General features: G+C 40.5%; 2 protein-coding genes across 7 annotated transcripts in view; both read left to right on the top strand.

Moving 5' to 3' along the window:
• The window catches only part of LOC310894380 (nuclear pore complex protein Nup153-like), a gene marked incomplete at its 5' end in the record, with an annotated part of 23331 nt that extends 13063 nt beyond the window's left edge, over positions 1-10268 (top strand). The window contains 6 exons of one of the 4 annotated variants that reach the window (XR_014579875.1): positions 2514-2640; positions 4266-4739; positions 5991-6083; positions 6318-6408; positions 8403-9014; positions 9741-10268. Coding sequence is in view for 3 of the 4 variants with exons in the window: in XM_083824404.1 (XP_083680530.1) it covers positions 2514-2640; positions 4266-4739; positions 5991-6083; positions 6318-6408; positions 8403-8833 (1216 nt within the window). Of the gene's footprint in view, positions 1-2513; positions 2641-4265; positions 4740-5990; positions 6084-6317; positions 6409-6744; positions 7559-8402 lie in introns of those variants that run through there. The other 3 variants (XM_083824404.1, XM_083824406.1, XM_083824405.1) reach the window with 3 other exon arrangements.
• On the top strand, positions 9686-17948 carry LOC310894398 (tRNA selenocysteine 1-associated protein 1-like). Of its 3 annotated transcripts, XM_083824454.1 has the most exons (5): positions 10263-10609; positions 11117-11270; positions 15309-15504; positions 16031-16076; positions 16893-17948. In XM_083824454.1, the coding sequence occupies exons 1-5, from the start codon at positions 10387-10389 to the stop codon at positions 17027-17029; spliced, it is 756 nt and encodes a 251-aa protein (XP_083680580.1). In that variant the 5' UTR covers positions 10263-10386; the 3' UTR covers positions 17030-17948. The 3 variants fall into 3 exon arrangements, with proteins under 3 accessions (XP_083680582.1, XP_083680580.1, XP_083680581.1); XM_083824456.1 differs by lacking the exons at positions 10263-10609; positions 11117-11270 and adding an exon at positions 9686-9809; XM_083824455.1 differs by lacking the exons at positions 10263-10609; positions 11117-11270 and adding an exon at positions 11280-13130.
• Positions 17949-21665: the final 3717 nt, after the last annotated feature.

Raw genomic sequence — 21665 nt, forward strand, 5'->3', positions numbered from 1 at the left:
AATATAACTTTGAGAAAATTGTTGTTTTTATGAAAGGAAGGAAGATGAGCAAGAATAAAACTACTGATACACCACTTTTTATCCCAAGTTTATCTTCTGAGTAGGATATGAAGATGGGAAACCAGGCACGTTATAATGCTGTATCCACAGAAAGGATCTTTGCTATTGGAGGCCTAATTTTTTCCTTCTACAGGAAATATGGCTCATTTTGTAGTTTAACTAAATCTGTAGCGTTACAAATTTTGCTTTGACAGATATTTCATGGTTTATAACTCAGTTTACTTATAACAAAATAATTTGTCCCTCCTAATGTTCCCTAGGGGAAAAGCTATTAGTTTTAGCTATTTAATTGCTTGCAGTTTGAAAGCTCTGTCCTAATGGGATGATTCTTTCTGAAGCATTCTTTAGAAGGTGAAGTAGGGGAAGTGAGTTACAGTTCAGGAGGATGTTTATTGATGTGTTTTTTTCTTTATTTTTTAAGCAAAAACATGGAGGAAGGTTTATGATTTATTATTCTTTTTTTTAATACTCCTTTCATGATGAAGTTAATTGTCTGCTTTGAGTTCACATGAAGACCATGTGTTCTTTAGAATCATTTGAGGCCAAATGCTAACTCATCTCTAAAATAAAAAAAATCCAGCAGAATTAATTGAATTTCTTCTTGAGGAGACTGCTTTGTGTTACACTGCTTTCTTGGTTTAGGTCAAATGAGTTATCCTCCAGATAATATTGATGGCTTTTCCTTCTGGGCAAATGGTGTTTTGGGTAATAATGCTTGAGTTAAGGGACTTTGCACTCGGTTTTTAGGGGATTGCTCTTTTCAAAGAACAGTAGCAGGGAATTTTGTTGACTCTATGCTCATCTGCCAAGCAATTCTTATGTGACCATGGGCATTCTTTGGCTTGCAGAAAGAACTCAACACTTTGTTTTGGCATCTAAAAGTTGGACTTCACAACAACCACCTTTTTAGGGGTGGAAGCGACTGGCTTTAAGGTTCTGGTACAGGTGCAATCAGGTGCTGGGTTTTAATTATGTTTTTTTCAAACTGTTCTAAATTGTCTCTGTTAGAACTCCTTTCTACTTCTCCATTTAGGAAGGAGATACAGCAAACTCATACTGCTTTTGATTTCGTTCACAAAGTTTATTGCAGTGCCCTACCTTTTGTTTGTAGAGTAGGTAGTGGTGGTAGTGTTTTTTGTGATGCTGGTCTCTGTTGGGTGCCATGTTCTGGAGCAGGAGCACCACACTGATCTGCTGGCAAGAGTCCCTTTGGACAGTTGAGTTGGAATACTCAGTAAATCTCTGGCCCACCAATGCTATATATCTATGTGTGTGTGTGTGTGTGTATATATTTTAAACCTGAGTCCAATTGTAGATTAGACTTGCTTGAAGGCTGACAACTGTCTTTGCCCCCTTGAAGCTCACAGGTGTTAACAGAAAGAGGAATATGGGCTGTTATGGGCAAGCGATAGTTGTCTGAATGAAGATCTATTTTGATGTAAGACTTTTTTCAGAATTCTAATGGATTGACAGTTCGGATTAGAGAAAAGTCTGAGCATATGCCTTAGGGATCTGTCTTCCTCTATGCAGTTACAGTGCTAAGCAGGCTGTTGTCAAGTATTTGACAAGTTTAGACCAGTTCTCCTCCTCAGTATTGTGGGAGTTTGACCTGGTGTCTTCCAGTGCGATCTAATGCACTTTTGTACTGACTGACTGATTGGCTGCAAGATAAGCTTTGATGTCACAGTTTTTCCAGGCATACTTCATTTTCTTGCCATAGTACTTTTGTTAGAGTTATTCCCTATTTCACTTCTGGTTTGGGTTATTTTTTCCCCATTTGCTCTTGGATTAGGATATCTTTCTGGTTTTGAGCTAGGCTTTTTTAAGTACCAGAAAAATGCCTTTGTATGCCTTACAAAAGGGATCTGTATTCATGTCTGAAAAGACTTCTGGAATGTTGGCATACCCAAACACCTCTGCTGTTCCTGCTGATGGCCACATGAAAGCCAGAGCTGCTTCTGAAGCTTAGGCCATATTACCTTGCCACACAAGTCTGAGGCGTCCCTATTCTATCAGAGCTGTTGGCAGTGTTTCCCATGTGTATGTGTGCATATGTGCACTCTTTCTGTATTTTTGTGAGCTGTTCTTTTACATCCCTGCAAAAGATACATGTGCATCGCAGAATCAGAGAACCAGTCCTATTTAAAGGAAGCACTGGAAAATAACAATCTAAATCAGCTCTTCTATTTCAGGTCTTCTGGCTTAGTCATTGTTCCCATGTGACCGGTGCACTTATGTATGTCCTTTTCATTGCTGCTGTTAATAAAGTTTTTCCTATTTAGAACATCAAGTATTTACCAGCGTTTAGCAACTTGTGAGACAGCTTTAGTTTTTTTCTGATCAGCAGGTTTCAATTCTAGGACTAATAACAGCTCTAATATCTTGAAAAAAAAATTTGGCTGGTAATTTTTTTTTCCCTTGTTTCCCCCAACTTCTGTACTGTCGTGTGCTAGCAATGTGACCAGCTACAAATTCAGTACTGCTGCGTCCAATGGTCTGTCTTCAGGAGTGAGTAGCGGAGGCGGCAAAATGAGAAGGGAAAGAGGAATACACTATTTATCAAGAGCTGTACAAGAACAGGTAAGTGACTCTTAAATTAATTGCTGTCACTGAGCTTACTGAAGTAACTAGCTAAGTGTGTCAGTTTTATTGCATCATAGTAAATTATAACAATACCGCTTTATTTTTGCATTGTTTTTGTTTTCTTGTGGGTTTCAGAGCAGGCTCCAATTGATTTCCTGTGTTTGAATACCTGAACTTTGCTTATGTAATTTTGAAATTTTTAATTCTCTTACCTTGGAGATTCTTCAAACTATAACATTTCTCGTTAGCAGTTGAATGAATGAGTCCTAAGAAGAGAAGTAATGTTTTGGTGAAGGTTTGTATAGTTTTTCTACAGGAATGATACTTGAAACGAATGCCAAGTATAAAAAGAAAAAAAAAGCTTAATTTTTGGTTTCATATTTAAGTCATACAGAAAGATACAGGCCAAGAGTGTGAAAAAGAGTAATAGAAGAGAGCATTCTGCATGTCTGCTAACGATGACTCAGTTTTTGATACTCACCAAACTCATTGTGAGAGAGTTTTTTTCTCATTTTAATAGGAAAAATCTATTCCATAAAACTATGACCATGAATATTCAGATTATTTTTTCTTTTATTGGATGTTATATAAGCTGCCTGTAAGTTAATTTAAGTATTTACGTTAACATTAAGTATTTAATTAATATTAAGTTAATATTAAGTATTTAAGTTAATTTAAGTTTCAAATCATTAAATGGGACTTCCGGATGATGCAATATAAAGAAATCGTAAACACTGTTGTTTATTCCTGTAACGCAAATAAAATAATGGTCCAAATATCAAAAGTTCCATAAACTTTTCAAATCAAAACTGTGAAACAGATGTAAGCTACAGGATGCACTGAATATCAGTAGTACCAACTTACATCCCTGCCTAGTCATTTCTAAGTAGATCATGATAGTACTGTACAAATTTTGGTCAGATTTCCTATGCCATTTAAAACATAACTCATCCAATCTTAGTAATTGAATAAAGTAAGTGGCAGGGATGAAAATTGAAGTTGTTAAGAGGCTCTCTTCTGATTTTTATATTTGCATCCTGATACATGGTATAGACTGTATTTACCAGAACACAATCTTCAGTGCTGTTAGTCTGACTTTCTTTGGTGCTTTTTGTGTTTAGTTTGGTTGTTGAACCTACCTGCTTCTTTAAACATTACCTTTTTCCACGTTCACTGCTGTAATGACTTTAGAAACTTTGGCAGCTATCCTGCCTAACTTTGCAAGAGGAACACTTTCTCACTTGTCTTGAGAGTGTACTCTTAATTGAAGCCATGCGAGGGTAGTTAGAAAGGATAATGCTTCTCTAGAGCTTTGATGACTGAAGTATAGAAAAGAAAGAAAAAAAATGTGATCTGTGCGTCTCTGTTCTGCACAGGTTTTGAGTTAACTTTCAGTGTTCTTGCTGTACAGTTGTTGAATAGAGTATAATGTGGAAGCAGGCCTGCCATAAATTAAAATGACGTGGTAGACAGAGGTGGGGAGATCGGGATTTCTTCTGGAAACTTGCTTTCTCTTAATTTGTATGGATTTTTGTTCTATTTAATTTTGTTAATAAATTGGGTGCGATGGGGTGAGAAAGTAGTATGTCTTGTATAAGAAAAATTAAAATTTGCAACTTTAGGAAGTGGAGGAACCAGTGCTACCGAAAATACCCCTACCCATCAGTGCTGCATCGCTGCCTCAGTTCAATTCTAGTTTCGTTGGTAGTAGCGCTGTCTCAGCGTCACCGAGCGCTGTTTCAACAGCAGCAATGAGCACGGCAACTCCAGCAGCTGCGACGGGCATGGCAAATCCATCAGAGGTGAAGGGCATGACAGATCCATCAGAGGTGGAGGGCATGACAGATCCATCAGAGGTGGAGGACTTGACAGATCTATCAGAGGAGGAGGTGGAGGACATGATATATATAACGGCGACGTCGGGCATAACGTGTTCAACAGTGCCCTCAGGCTTGACATGTCCAATAATGGCGGCGGGCATGCCATATCTGCTGATGACAAAGGACAAGGCAAAGTCAACAGTGGCAACGACAAGCGTGGCAAATTCAACGGAGGCGGCGGGCATGGCAGATGCAGCAGCGACGGCGGCGGGCAAGGTAAATCTTTATGCTATAAATAATGTTTACAATGAGTATACTGCTTTATTGCGAGTTGACTTTTTCTGTGGTGCTCATGAAACTAACAAATATTAGTTTCTACGCAGCTGAATGAATTGGGGTTGTATGCCAGTTTGGGGAAAAAGGCATAAATGTTTTGATTCTGCTTCTCTCAGTCTTAGAGCCTGCCAACTCCCATTTAACGTGATTGTATAACTGCTTCAAATGCTGTGGAAGTCTGGGGGGGAAGGGGGGTGTGAACTTCATGCCAAGTTATTTATAGTGGTTTTGGCAGGGGTAGAGTTAATTTTCTTCGTAGTAGATGATGCTAGATGATGCTGTGTTGCAGATTTGTGAGCAAAACAGTGTTGGTAAGGCACTGGTGTTTTAGCTGTTGCTGAGCAGTGCTTACACAGTGACAAGTCCTTTTCTGTGTCTCACGCTGCCCTGCCAGCGAGGAGGTCGGGGATGCACAAGAGGCTGGGAGGGCACTCAGCCAGGACAGCGGAGCCCAGAGGACCGAAGGGATATTCCACACCATTTAGCATCGTGCTCAGCAATAAATGCTGGGGGAAAGAAGGGGAAGGAGTGGGGAGTATGTACAGGGTTATGGCATTTGTCATTCCAGGTAGCCATTACATGCGATGAGTCATTAATGCTACCTCAAATTTAACAACTTTACTTCTTTACTTCCAGTTCTTTTCCCTGTTCCATTTGGAGGGAGTGAGCGAGTGGCTGTGTGGTGCTTAGTTGCCTGCAATGGTTAAACCACAACTTTATTTAAGTTATTAAATTAGAGGTAACGTGGTCATATAAGCCTCACATAGAATGAGCCTAGGGTGCAATAATTGGCATATTATTGCAATAAAATAAACATTAATCTGTTCCAGAGTACTTGAAATATTTTTTGTACGGTTTGAAGTAGACAGCTGCTTTAACATGTTGAGGTGTTTGCTGAAGTTCTTGGAGTATCATTGGGCTGAGTTTGCCGTTCTTCAGCTTCCTGGCTTGCTTTTCCGTGCATTTAGACCTAAGTAGCATCTCCAGCTTTTCCTCTCAGTTTCTGGAATTTGGTTTTGAAGATATTGTCCTATACCCACTTGGAAACTTCCCTGTGTTTTATTATTACTTTTATCTGCAAAATAACTCAAACATCAGGTTTTTCGACGTCACTGCGGGACTTCTGTTGGGTAGTGAATTCAGGTAGTTGTTGCTCTTAAATATAAACCTTTAATTCTTTTGAAAATACAGATACAACCAACAAGTACTGTTAGCAGTCCTGAGTTCGCGTTTTCATCTCCAGTTGTGAAATCTACTGAGGCAGAAGTGCTACCTACGTCTTCTGTAAGTAAAATAATAAAGGAGCTTGACTTTTTTCTTAGGCATTTAGTAGGCTGTTGCAGAACACTAAAGCAGAATCTGCCTTGATGGAGAAAAGTATGTAGGCTTCTGGCTTATAATTTGTCATTCAGCATGCGTGCTACAAATGTGAAGAGCAGCTTTCAGATTTGGTTTTGTGTGTGCATTCGATTGAAGTTCCTGTGGCTTGAGAATCTGAAAAACCTCTCTTGTTCATAGCAGATTGGGTTTACATTTAGTGTTCCCATTGTAAAATCGGCAGAACTTTCTGGACCCAGTGGTACTCCAGTGACGCCCTTTCTTACCCTAGGTAACTGAAACTTTAGCACTTCAGATCTGAAGTGCTGATTTTCCTTTTTTCCTTTATTAAATCTTCAATCTGTCCTGTCTGCGCATGCTAGCAATTCCAGGCAGTGTTGGACTTCTGCAGTATTTTTCCAGTGACAGATCTGCTTTTATATTTTTTTTTGTTTTGTTGCTTTTTGTTTTGCTTGTAATCATAAAGCATTGCAAAGTAAGTAGAATGTGTGAAGATTCTTATGTGAGAAGCATGAAAGCTGGAAATTCTTGTTTCTAACAAAAGTGAGTATAATCTGCTCTAACTAGGTCACATTGTGAAAGCTGTTTTTTTCTTTTGTTTCAAAAGACACCACCACCTCAACCAACATCAACACAGAAAGAGGAGGTCAAAGATTTTGCTGGTGGTCCCTTCACCACTGCCCACGTATTAAAGGAAGGAAGCGTCTTAGACGTTCTAAAAAATCCTGGAGAGATAATGAACTCCTTTTAAAAAGATGCTGCAAAAAATACGCTAGCATTTTTTATTAAAAAAAAACCAACACACGACTTATGGTTAATAGAGTATCTGCTATAAATATGAATGTAGGAGAGCATTACATTAAGCGCTGCGTTTGTTAGGGTGCATCTGCCCCCTTCTATTCTAAGTGGTGTTTGTTGCTGGAAGTAAAACTGCAAGATGAAAAGCAGATGGGTTGCATCTCCTTTACGTGTTAGGATGTAATTGTAAATGAGGTACTAAGAGAATTAGCCAGATAATCGGTGTTTCATTTTAAGTAAATACAATTTGTGGAATTGAAAAGGAAATGTTTGTAAAACTCAACACTCCTGTCCCACCTTCAGCCCAGGTGAAGAAAGAATAGGAAAGAGCTTCAGTTCCAAATACATGGCGAAAGCTGCGAATCTTTGGGCCTTAGCTTACAATGGCTCCTGTGGATTAAAATTTAAACTGCAAACAGAAGTGGAGTGTTTTACGTTAAAAACCCTTTTCTGAATTTTGTTTTTAAGCAATTGCAATTGTTTTCAACAGTTTCATAAAGTGTGTCTGTGGAAAAGATATCTTTTAAGAAAAAGGGCTTTATTGAATTTGATCTTTTCCCAAAAGTCTTCTTCTAACTTACATACTTGTTAAGAAGGCAGCACATTTCTCTACTGGAAAGAGCTAAGTGAGAGAAAATACATTGTGCATTTTGTTTAAGGGAAGACCTCTGAGTGAAGTGACATTCACTTTCTTTATCGGTTTAAAAGAAGCAGAATCTAAATCCACATTGTTCAAAGACTTCATTTTTGACTAAAAAAAACCCAACAAACAAACCACAAAACAACTATGTTCAAGGTAGATTTACAAGCAACTTGAGCTGCTGTTTAAGATGCATTTCCTTTAGTCTTTCTGTATTAGTAGCTTGTCTTTTCTGTTAAAATTGCCACCTTTTAAATAAGGAGTTGTCCTGTGTCCGATGCATTTTGAAAAAGATTATAGAAAATTAGACAGTTGTTCAATTGTCTTGAGTTTTTATTATTTAATTAATATTCAGCATCTGTGGGAAAATACCGTATGGATTGCTGCTCCGAGGACAAACTTCTGTACAGTTACTGGAGTAGATTTGAGTCATCTGCTACGGAAGGAGGAGCTTTAGAAATTTGATTCGATTGGGCATCGCGTCTTAATCAAATTGTATTATTTCCATTCCACGTTGGACTGTCAGATTTCAGTCAGCTACTGTCTGTTTGTACTTGTATCGACCAGTGAAAATGTTGATTTAAAGCTTGCTTGGAAACAAAGAGTTAAATGAAGCTTTAACGAAATGTTCTGTTGTGACCCAGTGCAGCAGATGAAATTTCATCCGTTTAGATAAGATTTCTGGGGACTTCCTGTTGCGCTCGGTCTGAATGTCTAGTTGTAACCATTGGCACCTGAGTTGAAATTTTTGCCCTCTAGTAAAGTCACTTAGTTACATGTAGTGAGGTGCTGCGCTAAGAGGAAGACTTTTTTTTCTTGCTTCCTAGACTTTGGATTGTTGAAAACACGCTCTTCTACGTCTGCACAACCTACAACAAGCACAGTGGTTTACACTAGGCCTGCAATAACAACTTTTTCTGCAGGTAAAGAGACTTCTAAACAAGCATCGTACTGGCAATCTGATACATGTGACCCTTTTCTGCAAAACAAAGACATAAAGGACAAATGTGTAACTTGTCAAGCTACTAAAGCGTCAACAGTTGAGAGTATGAAACAGACAGTAAGTTCAAGTCAATGCGACACCTCAAAGCCAGCAGCGCCCCCAGCAGGGATGCTGGGCTTTGGAGACAAATTCAAAACAGTACCTGGAACGTGGGATTGCGATACATGTCTTGTCCAAAACAAACCGGAAGCTACAAAATGTATAGCATGTGAGACACCAAAACCTGGAACGGGAGTAATGCCTGCTCTGACATGACCAGTGGTCACAGACAGCTCGGTGACAGTGACATCCTCCTCGAGCAGCACTGACACAACAGCCACTCTGGGCTTTGGAGACAAATTTAAGAAGGCGAAAGGCTCTTGGGACTGTGGAATATGCCTTGTACCAAATAAGACGGAAGATAACAAATGTGTAGCCTGTCAGTCTGAGAAACCAGGTATGGTCCTTTTTTTCCTGTTGTTTCCATCCTAGCCTCTGTGAATCTTGTACAGAATAAAAGTACGTTGCATATATGGAATATTTTAAGCAACACGATTCCCAGGTACGGTTGATGGGTTAGCGGCTGTCTGCAGGATTGGTTTACAGGCACTTCAGAGGTCTCAGCCCAGGTTCCAGCCTGTCGCATAAATTGAACTGATTGTGAAATGTATTAGTACGGAGCTGGATCAATGCAGATACCCCCGGCTTTGCAGCTGGTGAGGGAAGATGGCTGAAGTGAGTGACTTAATTTAAAAACAACATAGTGATTTTTCACTGGCGAAAATGAGAACTCCATAGAAAGAGTTAAAAATGACTGCGTTTTTCTCTTTCAAAAAATAAGTAAAAAAAATTACAGAATGTGTCCAAAATGCCTCTACTCACCGTTTGTATGTAATTGAGGGGAGATGTGAAGCCAGATTTCAAGACAGTGTAGTCTTAACTAGTCTTAAGCTAAAGCAGAGAGATGCCTATGAAGGTCAGTGGTAGGCTTCAAGAAAGCGAGTGACCCGCTGGGTAACTTCTTCAGGGCAGTACTGGGTTGTTTCCCATTGTGTGTGACCGTAATTGATTTTGAGCGTGGTTGTATTGTTTTTAAAATACGATTCTAATTCTAACTTTGACTCTAAATGTCATTTAACATGCCATTACATCGAAAAACACCTGTGCAAATATATCGTGGAAGAAACAAATTAAGATGGACTAGACCGGGCTTTTGTAATCATCCTGTGCGGTAAGACTGAAATTTCATGAGGTAAGATAATGGATTTCAGACAGAGTTGATTGTCTTGGACTTCCAACCTCTGAGCGGTCAGTCGGCATCTTTGTCTGAGGCTCTTGCCATTGCAAGGAGGAATTTTGGAAATGAGGGGTTTACTGTGACCATGGTGCAGTGAATTGCACGGTTACGTTGCACTTGTCAAGAGGAAGAGCGATGCAAGTAATACTAGGATAAAAGTTTTCTGCGTGTGCTGTGGAAGGGAAGAGCCATTCTTGTCTTTCCGGTTTTGAATTAGAAGCGTTATCTTCTGCTTCTCTCTTAAAAGGCACCTTTTTTTTAAAAGGCACCTGTCAGGCCTCTTTATGGAGGTTACACTGTCGTCAACAGCAGCAGAAGCTTGTGTGCTGAACAGAGTTGTGTGTTGTTTGGAAGCTTTGAGTTCCACTCTGGTTTTTTTGTTTGTTTGTTTGTTTCTTTGTGGGTTTTTGGTGGCTTTTATTTTTTTCAGGGGCGGGGGGGGGAGTTGCGGAGTAGTTTTGAACATTTCTGTGGGATTTGACAAATCAAATTTAAAAGTTAATGCTCATTTTATAGTTCATGTTCAAACAGGATGGTTAACTGTCTTGTTTGTCTCACAGAGGGTCCAACACCTGTGACCAGTAGCAGTGCATCTGCATTTTCTGCTCCTTCTGGAGAATTTCTGGATTTAGACAAACTCAAGAAGCCTGAAGGAAGCTGGGATTGGGAGACCTGCTTGGTTCAAAACAAAGCAGAGGCCACGAAGTGTGTAGCCTGTGAAAGTGCAAAGCCAAGCACCAAAGCAGAGCTCAAAGGTAATACTTAATGATTAAAACGAGGATGCATATTCTGTGATTTATTTTTTGGTTTGCTCTGATTTTTTTTATTTTCTTCCCTGTTAAGCACAATTATTTTTTCCTTTGAGGTGTGGCAAAATTATTCGTTTTTCCTGTAGGAATATTGCCTAGATAACATCTGTTTCCACACTTTTCCCCAAGAATAAGTTTATCCTTTTTAGAGAAAAGCTTTCATTAATGACGTGCTTGTTCTTTACATGCCCTACACTTTGTTCATTTGGAGTTCAGACTAAAAACATCAAAGAAGTTCGTATACTTTTTAAAGCCAGGTGGTGGGCAGAAAACACAATTGTGAAAAGTTTTATGTAGAGAGGAAGCATGGGGTTTTCTTGTTTGTTTTACTGTTTGGTGGGTTGTTTTTTAAACAGTTTTGACTGGAAAGATCAGGACTAGAATGTAGTTCAAACCTTCACGTACTGCAGATACACCGTGGGTTACGGACTTGACATTCACTTATTTCTGCAGGTTTTGGTGCTGCGGCTGCGTCCACAAAATGCTGCCTTGCCATCATTTACATTCGGTGTTCACTCAGAGTGTTCAGGTGCAGAGTCTGCAGCTGCCTCACAGTTTATTTTGGGAAGGACAGAAGAGAAGCAGTACTTGCAAACCAGTACTTCAGGTAAACAGTGTATCTTTTGTCTTCACTTGTGCGCTTATGTCCATCAAGTAAGACCTCTGAAACCATAGTAGAAAAAATCTGCGGGATTTGATATGTTCATGTACTAGAGCTTTAGAAAAAGTTTAATTCCTATATGCAGCATGTCTTCTGTCCTGGTTATTGATACGTACGCAATTAGTAGCAATCCCTTTTTTGATCTCAACACTAGGTTTAGACAAAAAATTGCGACACCTTAAGGAACCTGTCCTGCATCTCATACAAGCACAGAAGTTGTAGTGTCTCAATGCTAGCAGTACAGTTGGTGGTAAAATCTTTAGTAGGGTGAAATAGAGGCCTCACACTTTTCAGAGAAAAAAAGAGATGAGAGAGAGTATCTTATTCCCACGTACTTGCAACTATGCTGCAGAGTGTACTGCTGTTACTCTAGTGCTACAAAGGTCCAAAAATCACTGAACAGTTATTAGCCAGTTTTGTATTCCTTTAATTTGTTGAAAGACTGCAGTAGAGGATTGAAGTTTTTATTGAGGATCACTGTGTGGAAAAATTCTGATTGTTAAATGTCATTTGTATGACTTAAGAACCACGTTTTAGAGTACAGAATTCAGTATTAATTCCAGAAGGGGTAAGGGGAAGGACATTAGCTAGTAATCCCGAACAAAAGCAGTGTATAGAGCTATACTGATTTTAATCGCAGTATTCTTACAGTTGGTCTGTTACTGAACAGATATGTTTTGGGGAGATATGGTGGCCAGGGAGGCGTGTGTGTTTGTGTGCTTCCTCTTTTAGTTAAGGTTCTGGGGTTTGGTTTAGTCAGGAAAATTCGATGAGGCACCTTGTGTAAAAGGAAATGTTAACCAGCATTTTTCAACACGGTGTAGTCCCTTAAAAGTGTCATAGATGAAAAGAGGCCATAAACGCTGGGGGAAAAAGTTAGTGGCAAACTGAGAGCAGGATCACATTCAGTAGTGAGAGAGCAGCAGCCTAGGGAAAGCTGATGAATGACTGTAACAGATAGTTCTATTTTAAGTGTAAAACAACACTCAGTACTTTATAATGGTGGTCTTACCAGAGGGTTCTTCTCCATGGCTCCTAAAAGCACGTCTTGAAGGCATTCGAGTGCAGTGAACTTAAGCTGTAAGAGTTGGGCTGGTAAGCTTGGCCTGATTTGAAGCTGTAGGCACGGGGCTATAATTTCTGAACAGGCTACAAAAGAAACTGTACCACTGTGCTTTTCAGTGCTCCGTTTAGCAAAGCCATCAAATTGTTGCAGGCAATTGATGTTGTTCTTCTAAGAGCACCTGAAAGATATTTTTGTTTGAAGAGTTCAGAGGTACCGGTTAATACTGGTTCAGATAATTACAGCCAGCTCTTGGTGTTTGTGACCAATAAAGTTTGTGGCTCCAAAAGGAGTGGGTTAGTGCTAACTGATTAACTGCTGTATATGCAGAAATATGGAATCTGATTACTTACGCAGAGAGCACTTAAAATGTATTGTTTTGCTGGCTCTCAGTGAGTTGCATCTTAATGCTACCAAGGAATAAGCTTTTTGCTTCTGGCCCAAGTTTTTTAATTTGGTGAAAGCCTTTTCTGTGCACGTGCACATGCCAGAGAGGTTGCTTAAGTAATAGAAGCTATAGTAGCTGCTATCTTCTGTTTTTTGTAGAAGACAGAAACTGAATTCGTTAGCTTTGTAACTGTTATGCATACTAGAATTGGTTTTCTCCCTTTTGAAAATAGTAGAGGGTATGCCTATGTCAGATTTGGTGAGCAAGGTGATCAGATGAGGGCACTGCAAGACTGCCAGAACGCACCAGGTCTGGGGGGAAAAGGAATCCGGCTGAGCATAGGAATTTCTAAAAGGTAACCAAGGAGTTGTGCATTGATACAGTTATTCTAAATAATCAGATTCTTGTAGCTCTGCCTTTGGAAAGTCTGTGGCCCTTGCTGTAGTGGCTGTACACAGGATGCAGTCTACAAAACCAGAAATGCAGAAGTCCTATGTTTTGACTCCCTGGATTCATCAACCTGCTTCAGGATGGCTGGGGGAATCCAACTGTTAAGTCTAGCCAGACAGCGCAACTTGGGCTTAGCTGCCATTGTAACCAGCCTTGTTTCTCAACAGTAGCAAAGCTGAATGCATTGGTAAATATTTTCAGGTTTGGGCCTGCATAAGGTAGAAGGGACAACAAGTGGTTTTATATGCTAGGGAGTTCTTGTTCTTAGAGCTTTCCCTCTAGTTTGAGAGAAGCACATAACTAGTTTTACAGTGGGTTGACAGGAAAGAAGTGGGGGGGAAAAATGGGAACGCAGGGAGAAAGCCAAAGGCGTTATTACTAGAACAGGTTTAGAATGCTATTCTTTGCTTTTCATGAGCTTAGGGCAATGGGGAGTTTAAAGCTTAGCACTTCCTGAGAGGGTTTCTTACTCTACCGGCTCAGTTCTATCACTTATTTAAGGCAATTCAGGTCTCTGAACGGTTAAAGAATTGATACCAAATTTGATGAACTTTGATCCAGGATACTGACAAAACAGGACTTCATATAAACAATTTCAGTATGTTCATGAGGTTAGCTTGTGTGTTCTGTTAAATAGTAAAAAATGACACTTCTGTTTACCTAGCATAATTCTGCAAATGTTGCCTCCTTCTGCTTTAGAATGGAAATGCTCTTCTCCAAGAGAGCACTGTCCAAACTTCTTTGCCAAAATTTTTTGATTAAATTAATATCGTTTTATTTTGAAAACAAGAATAAGCCACAAACATGTTTTCTTGCTTCGGCTATCCAGAAGAACGTCAACAGTATTTTCAGATTTTCCTTCCCTACACAACTGTATGTAGGAAGAGTGCAGTTGGAAGCAGAAGACCTAAGATGATGTATCTTCTGTTTGTTTACTACAGTAACAAGACAATGGATTACCTCTTTATTAGAACTTGTGTAGCTTTGCAGTATTGAAACAAATGTAGGTATTAAAATACACATCAGTAATACGTTTCTGAATGGCTGAGTACCGTGCTCTCTTAGCATTGAAATACCCAGCCATTGGATTAGTTTGTCCCTCATGTTTGCTTAGTTTGGAAGCTATTTCAGAATGCCTTCAGCTTGTATTCTTCCCCAAAAGCATAGAACTCACTTCTCTGCATCCCCAATTCAAGTCAGAGAAACTGGGCATTGCAAACACAGGAGGTCTGCCTGTACAGAATCAGTGAAGACAAGTCTAAACAGCGGATTTTTTTGAATATGCAGCTGGGTTATCTGAATGTTCTTTATGCAGTGTACATCAGTTTTAGTACAGATAGCACTTGTCTTGGTTCTTGTCATTAGTCTGAAGCTGCCCCTGAGAAAATCTTGAAAGGGAAAGTAGTGAAAGCTAATCAGCTGGCCCTTTCTTCTTAAGAACTAGTGTATTTTGTAATTCTCCCACTAATAATAAGGCGTCATGCTGGAGAATCGCGATTGTGTTGTTAAGCAAGACTGACTTCACCTGAGCGGTATAGTTGGCAGCTGTTGAATGTTTAATGGACTTTAAACAAACAAAAAAACTGAGCAGGTGGAGGTAGACATGGCAAACTGACAGGCAGCGTCAGATGCTTCTTTGAAATGGATAATCTGACTCCATTCCCTTCTTTCTGGAAATAAGATCTAGTAATTAACCAAACAAAAGATAGAAGGGTTAAGACTGCATCTTTAAAGCAGCTGTGCTTGATAAATGTCTCTGGTCTTAAATCAATCTTTAGCAAAGCACAGAGACTTAGCAGCAGCTTGCTTATGCCAACGCTAAAAATACTTGATGTGTACAGGTAACCATGTCAAGGCTCTGGAGTTAATCCATGAGAACAATTCCTTCTGGTATTGGCAAAGGTGAGGATGCTTGCTTCTATAGAAATGAGGTTTTGAGCTGTGACTTAAGCTGTCACTTAGGTGACTGTTTAGGAAAGCTTCCTTTTAAGTTTTGAAGTATGTAAGCTGACAAATTGTTTAAGTTCAGAACTGGGTTTACAGTCTCTTGTTCTCTGACTGTATGCAACTTCTCATGTTTCAGACTGAAAGCAGAATTGCAGCGGTACCAGTCATACAACTATAATGATTATTGCCAAGAGTACCAGAACTACCACTCGCAGAGGAGTTACGATGCTTACGCTGACTACAACTACAGCTCCTATGCTCCCTGTGACAGCATGCAAGCTGTTGGAGACTGCTCTTTAGGAGATTCTTTAATGGCTCCAGCTGTTTTTGAGGTAAAGATACTGCACGCTTGCTGTAAAGAAAATATTTCACAGATAATACGTTGTACAGATTTGTGTGAATCAGCAAAAAGAATCCGAAGTTGAAAACATGCTTTCTGCTTAGTGTGAAGTTAAAAGAGCAGATTCCATTCAGAGGTGTTTGTATTTAAGTGCTTAAATAGTAAATCCATAGAATTAGTGATTTATACACCATTATTTGTTCACGCATACCAAAGAATGGTTTTGACAGCATAATTGCGTACGCTTCTTCTGTTCCTGTTCTTCTGATTTGCTTTGCTTAAAGCAAATTAAACAGTTGTTGTAAGTGGTCTTATCGTGGTCAATTTATTAGTTGTGACCTCCGGAGGTCCCTTCCAACCTGTACTGTAATATTGGCTTTCTTCTAAAAATAAGTAGATAAAATGCCATCTATCCTTGTAGTTGTAGGAAGAAGGAATGGATTGAGACTGCAGCACTTTGAATCTGTGATGCTTTCTGAAATGAGTTATGATTAAACTTAGCCTTTTCTGTCTTTCAGGAATCTTCAGTTATGAATGCAATCGGTGATGACCTAATTACTGACGGTAATAAGGGTTCTATCATTGTCACTTGAGTTTAGCCATCCTTGTGCCTTTTAACAATACAAGCCAACCTCTACTGGATGAAGAACATCTTGAAAATTCAGCTGAGGTCAAACCTCTGTGGGGTTGATCTGCAATCAGCTGGGGTTTTAAAGCTGATACAGCATACACTGACCGCATCAAGTAAAACGGGACACTGTCAATGCTTCGCAGCAGGTTTCTTGTACCTGTGCCTTCATTCCCATTTGAAAATGGTCTGACAGAATTTTGTTCTTTGTATTGGTTCCGCTAAACAGATTTTATATTAGAAACTCAGTAATATGCAAAAGCTTTGTTCTCCACCCTGAGGTAAAAGCTTATGTTGCAGATTCCAAAAGGAGGATTCAGCTTGCACTTACAAATACGGTACAAAACATATTTGTGTCCTGGAAGGTTTGCAAAGTTCCTCACGTGGAGGCATTTTGTGTTAGTGTTTAGAAACTATCCTATGTAACGTGTATTGCCGTAGAAGTGAATTAAATGACTCTTGGGAGGGTTTCATGGCTGATTATCCTTAAACGTTATCTTTACTATCTTAAACATTGTCTTTGTCTTTATCTTGAAAGACAATTCTAGTCCCAGCCTTCTAATATACAAATTCCCAAAAGTTGGAGCTGTGAGGCTCAAAATTTTAGAGGACTAAATACCTCACTAAAATTAGTAGATCTAATAGCTTATTACACTTAGCTTAAAATACATTTTATTAGCCATTTCACATGAAGTTTTTTTGTGCGCATGCCTCAGATTTGATACTTGGACTTACCAGGCTTTTATTTTCAGATCCACAGCTCTACTTGGATGTTGATGAAATGAACAGACAATTCACGGAGACAAGCGAAGAACTCTACGATTCACTCATGAATTGTCACTGGCAACCTCTGGATACGGTCACTTCTGAAATCCCCTCTGCTATTTAAGTGTCTTCTAGAGCATGACCGTTAGGACCAAAGTGCTAAAACTACATTTCTTCTACATTATTCTAGCTCATAAGTTTTAAAGCACAATGATAGGTTGGGGTTTTTTTGCTATGCTTTTGACAGTTTCTGTAATCTTTTTGTTCATCACTCTCTTCTTGGAGCATCATGAAGTCATGTAAATATTCGAGAAATGTAAAGAGGTAAATGGGGTCTAAAGATAGACTTGCCTGTGTAAATAAAAAATTTGTTTCTGCAAACCTGCCAGCAAGGGATTTTACTTGTACCTGTGTGCAGCACGTTCTCTTCCGGCTTATGGAATTTAACAAGGTAGTAAGGGTATTTCATCTGTCTTTATTTTTATATGGGCATTAGGACACAAGCAAAATCTAGCTTTCCCTTGTTTTCCTGGTTCCTTAGGTAAGCGACAAGCCAAGCCTTTCATGTGCTTGCTTAGACTGGAAGTATGTATGGGAGACACTCACAGGCCTTGCTATGGAAACACCTGTGCCCACTTTTTCCTGCAGGCTGCTGGCTCTAACTGTACTACTGATACATGCTAGGTCAGCTAAAATCGGCTTATAAATAGGGTATGTTAAGCATACGGAAGTGTAGACTTCAACTGCCATAGCTACAAACATCCCGTGGAATGAGGATGGTGTCTGCTGGCACTCTCTGCATCAGCATTCAGTTTTCCCTTGCCCTTCTTACTGTTAGACTTCTCAGCTGACGCTTTACAGCGAAGAAATTGCTACAACATAATCCGTGTTCTTAAACCTAAAAAAAAAAATCTTGGAGAAAACAACTTACTGGTTTTCCCTCCTTGCTGGCAAGGAGAAAAATAGTCCACCAGGAACAACAAAAAAATCCTAGTAACAGCTCCTTAAGTTATACCCTCTGCTACCCTCTCTGATTGCTCTGGTCTTCCTTCATTCACGGTAATGAAGTTTTAAAGCTCTGGTAGAAGGATGACAGTACTCAAGTCAAAGGAGATGAGAGCAATGAGGAAAGCTTTGCTTTAAGCTAGAGCAGTCTTGCGAGTTGCTGCCTTTATGCTGTTCTTATCTTGAAGGGTACAGAGTCTTTTCCAGTCATAGGGACTCCATAACCCTATGAATATGGAGAAATAGTTGCTAATTAACAGTGTGTATAATAAGTAAGTGAGGCTGGAAACAAAAGAATATTCCTCCAAGAAAAAAAAGGAAGCAGAAATTACTGTACTTAATAGCTGGGGAAGCTGTTAAAGCTAGTTGACACAGTTGTGGTACTGCCGTGTGTGTTTTGGGGGCAACATAAACCATAATTGCTGTGATGGCAGGTAAGAATCCAATTCTTTTTTATGGCTTAGTGTAGTCAGTGAAAGCAGTGGTCCTAAGCTGCATGCTGTTCTTAAATGTAATGCAAATTCTCTTTTGTGACTCCTCAGTACTTCCAGGTTACTTGTAGCTGATCACCAGCAACTGCTTCTGTTAGCTATTAGCTGTTGGGTTTTTGCTAGGAATACTTTCAGTCCTGAATTGAAATGATGACATCCTGAAACAGAAGAGGCTCTTGGAGTATTGTAGGAAGCACATTCTTCCTGGTTCTAGTGCAGGTGTACATGTAGGAGGAGACAGAAGGCAAAGTACCTCACATAGGTGGAGGGGGTGAGGTGGCATCACAGTTAGAGCTGTTGCAGTTAACTCTTCCCAAAGCATGAAAGCAACGTGGCTGGGAACAGGGATTTGTTGGGTTGCTTCTTTGTGTGAGCCAGGGAGTCTTTTGAGGGGCAGATTAATAAGAATATGACACAAGGTAGAGGTGGAATAGATGAAGCAAAGAATCTGGGTGGGAAAAGGGTTGCTTGTACGTGTCTATGGAATTGTTTCAGGGGACTGAGCTGGGGCAAATTCAAGATAATAGATGCAGCCTCCTTGAATTTGGATGGCAGTGCTGAAGCTTCAAAACCTTACAAGGTTTGATGCCACTTCAATTGTAGTGCATAGCTGTGGTACTTGAGCTCAGAAGTGCAAACTGCACAGGATTTTTTTATCTATTTTCTTCAACGTGAGCAGCAAAACATCTTCCAGGAATGTGCCTGGGTGCTACGCTGCTTTGACACGGCTTGCTTTGCATCACCAAACACAGTAGTTAGGTTGCATCGAGTACTTTGTGGAAACATTCATTGTGTTGTCACCCAGAAATGGGATGCTACAGATATGTGTTGGCCCGGCAGTATCAGTGCTGTTTTTTGGCCTTTGAGAGGTTGGTCCATAACATGTGACCTGTGTAACGAGGGGCCCACATAGATTGGTGACTTCATTAAGTCTGATACTGTGGTGGTGTGTGACCCAAGGCCCTGAACGTCAGAAAATCAGGCTGTGGCCACCTATTTTATGCAGACTTTGCCTATTAACAAGGTCTCTACACTGTACGTTAGAGACGTGCGCCTCCTTTTCCGGACTAGATAGTGAAAATACCAGTTTTGTAGTTCAGTGAATGAGATTGGTTGGGCTGTTTGTTCTCCAGAGCTGAAAAATGTTGGGAGTGTATTCTCTTGGAGTCCACAGAAATGAAAATGATGAGAGGAAGAGAACGTTGGTTGCAGCCCGTGTGCTGCTGTTATAAAGTAGTTCTCTGATGTCTTTTTCCCTCTGCTGAGACTTATCAGCCTATCGTCCTTTCCTGTTAGGAGCGCATACCTGGCTTGGGATGGTGTGCGGCAGTGCAGATTCTTTACCGTAAGAGCACAGTGAATGCCAGACTTCTTCCTGTACTGCCGTGTTAACCATGAGTCACAAATTCAGGAAGCAGTGATTGCATCGGAACTGCTAGAATGCTTTGCGGAGTCTTTTTACTGGGTAAACTTCACAGCTGCAGTTACAACTTCCAGCCTGTGTTAGCTGAACACATCGTACTGGTGCCCGCCATCAGTTTGACAAAGATGGGATTGCAGTAGGAACTTGCTTTCTTCCTTCTTTTTAATTAAACAAGTCTTTGAAGCAACTTTTCCAACACCGCCATACTTCACTTCTTCCAGTTATTTTCTGTTTTACTTAGCTGAAATGGTTTTTTTTCTTCCAAGCTTGAGGAAGTTTTCTACAAGAATGTCCCGTAATAAACTCTTTTCGTTGTACCTAGCTGCAACAGAGAGTGCTTTTATTCAAAAACCTGCTGGTTTTCTCTTCCAAGAAGTAGTGGGGTTTTTCCTATCTCTTCACTGATGGGAAAGGCTGTAGGACAGTAGCTTGAGGGGCTACTAATGCTGTCATCAGTGAGGCGGGAAAAGGCAGGAGTCCGAAACGGGTAAAAAGTACTTAAAAGGATACCAAAAGAGTAAACGGTACTTAAGCCGTGGATGTTTCTTTTTGCAGGGATGCTCTGGACCAACCGCTTCTTTCTAGCGCTACCTCAAAGTAACTTGCAGATAGAACTCACAGGGAAGGTTGATCAAATGGTGATGATCGCCGTCATTCTGCTGGACACGCAGATACTTGCCTTTCGTTTTGGCTCATTTTTAATACCAATTAACTTCAGTGCCTCGCGTTAATAGACACCGTTTGACTGCATCGGCAAATGTTTCTGAGTCGTGAGTGTCGTTAAAGGCCTGTCACCTGTTGTGGTTTAACCCGGCTGGCAGCTAAACACCACACAGCCGTTCGCTCACCCTCCCCCCTCCCTCTCTGGGATGGGGGAGAGAAACGGGAAAGTGAAGCCGGTGAGTTGAGATAAAGACAGTTTATTAAGACAGGAATATAATAATAACAATAATAGTAATAATAGTGATAATGATAATAGTATTAATAATAATAATGTGTAAGAAAACAAGTGATGCACAATGCAATTGCTCACCACCCGCTGACCGATGCCCAGCCTATCCCCGAGCAGCCAGCCCCCCACCCCGGCCAGCCACCCCTATATATTGTTTAGCATGACGCCAGATGGTATGGAATACCCCTTTGGCCAGTTTGGGTCAGCTGTCCTGGGTCTGTCCCCTCCCAGCTCCTGCTGCACCCCCAGCCTGCCCGCTGGCGGGACAGAGCGAGAAGCCGAAAAGTCCTTGGCCTGGTGTAAACACTGCTCTGCAACAATTAAAACATCAGCATGTTATCAGCGCTCTTCTCATCCTAATCCAAAACATAGCACCCTACCAGCTACTATGAGGGAAAATTAACTCTGTCCTAACTGGAACCAGGACAAACTGCTTCAGCACTTTTGATCTTTTACAAACTCAGCTAAATTATTTAAGTTCTACTTTGGGCACCGTGTTCCTTCATCAGCCAGGATTTTGTGGATAGAGTTGAGTCTTCTTATCACGCGAGGCCAATAAAACAACTGAGTAATTTAAACCTTTGTGGCTGCTCCCACCCCCAACACTTTCCCATTCCCATGACGACTTCTCATCCCCCAAATGACTTCTCACCCCCAGGTCTCACTCGGGGACCCACCACCCGCAGCCGCTCCCCATCAGGAGCAGACATCCCCAAACCAATTGGCGACGCGGGCAGCGGCAGAGGGCTGCGTTCAGCCCCCACCCCCCCCACCCCCCCCCGCTGACCGATGCAGGAAATAAGTGCAGGCAGAGGCTTTGCAGGGTGGAACAGTTTGTAATTTATTCCCGGGGTAATTAATTGTGGCTGCCACCCCCAGCCCGTCCCCA

Source organism: Anser anser, assembly GCF_964211835.1.
Source record: "Anser anser genome assembly, chromosome: 2".
Classification (NCBI taxonomy): Eukaryota; Metazoa; Chordata; class Aves; order Anseriformes; family Anatidae; genus Anser; species Anser anser.

Coding starts and splice junctions, on each gene's coding strand:
- LOC310894398 (XM_083824454.1), top strand. CDS start 10,387: ATGGTTAACTGTCTTGTTTGTCTCACAGAGGGTCCAACACCTGTGACC. Junction 10,610..11,116: donor CACCAAAGCAGAGCTCAAAG/GTAATACTTAAT, acceptor TTATTTCTGCAG/GTTTTGGTGCTGCGGCTGCG. Junction 11,271..15,308: donor CTTGCAAACCAGTACTTCAG/GTAAACAGTGTA, acceptor CTCATGTTTCAG/ACTGAAAGCAGAATTGCAGC.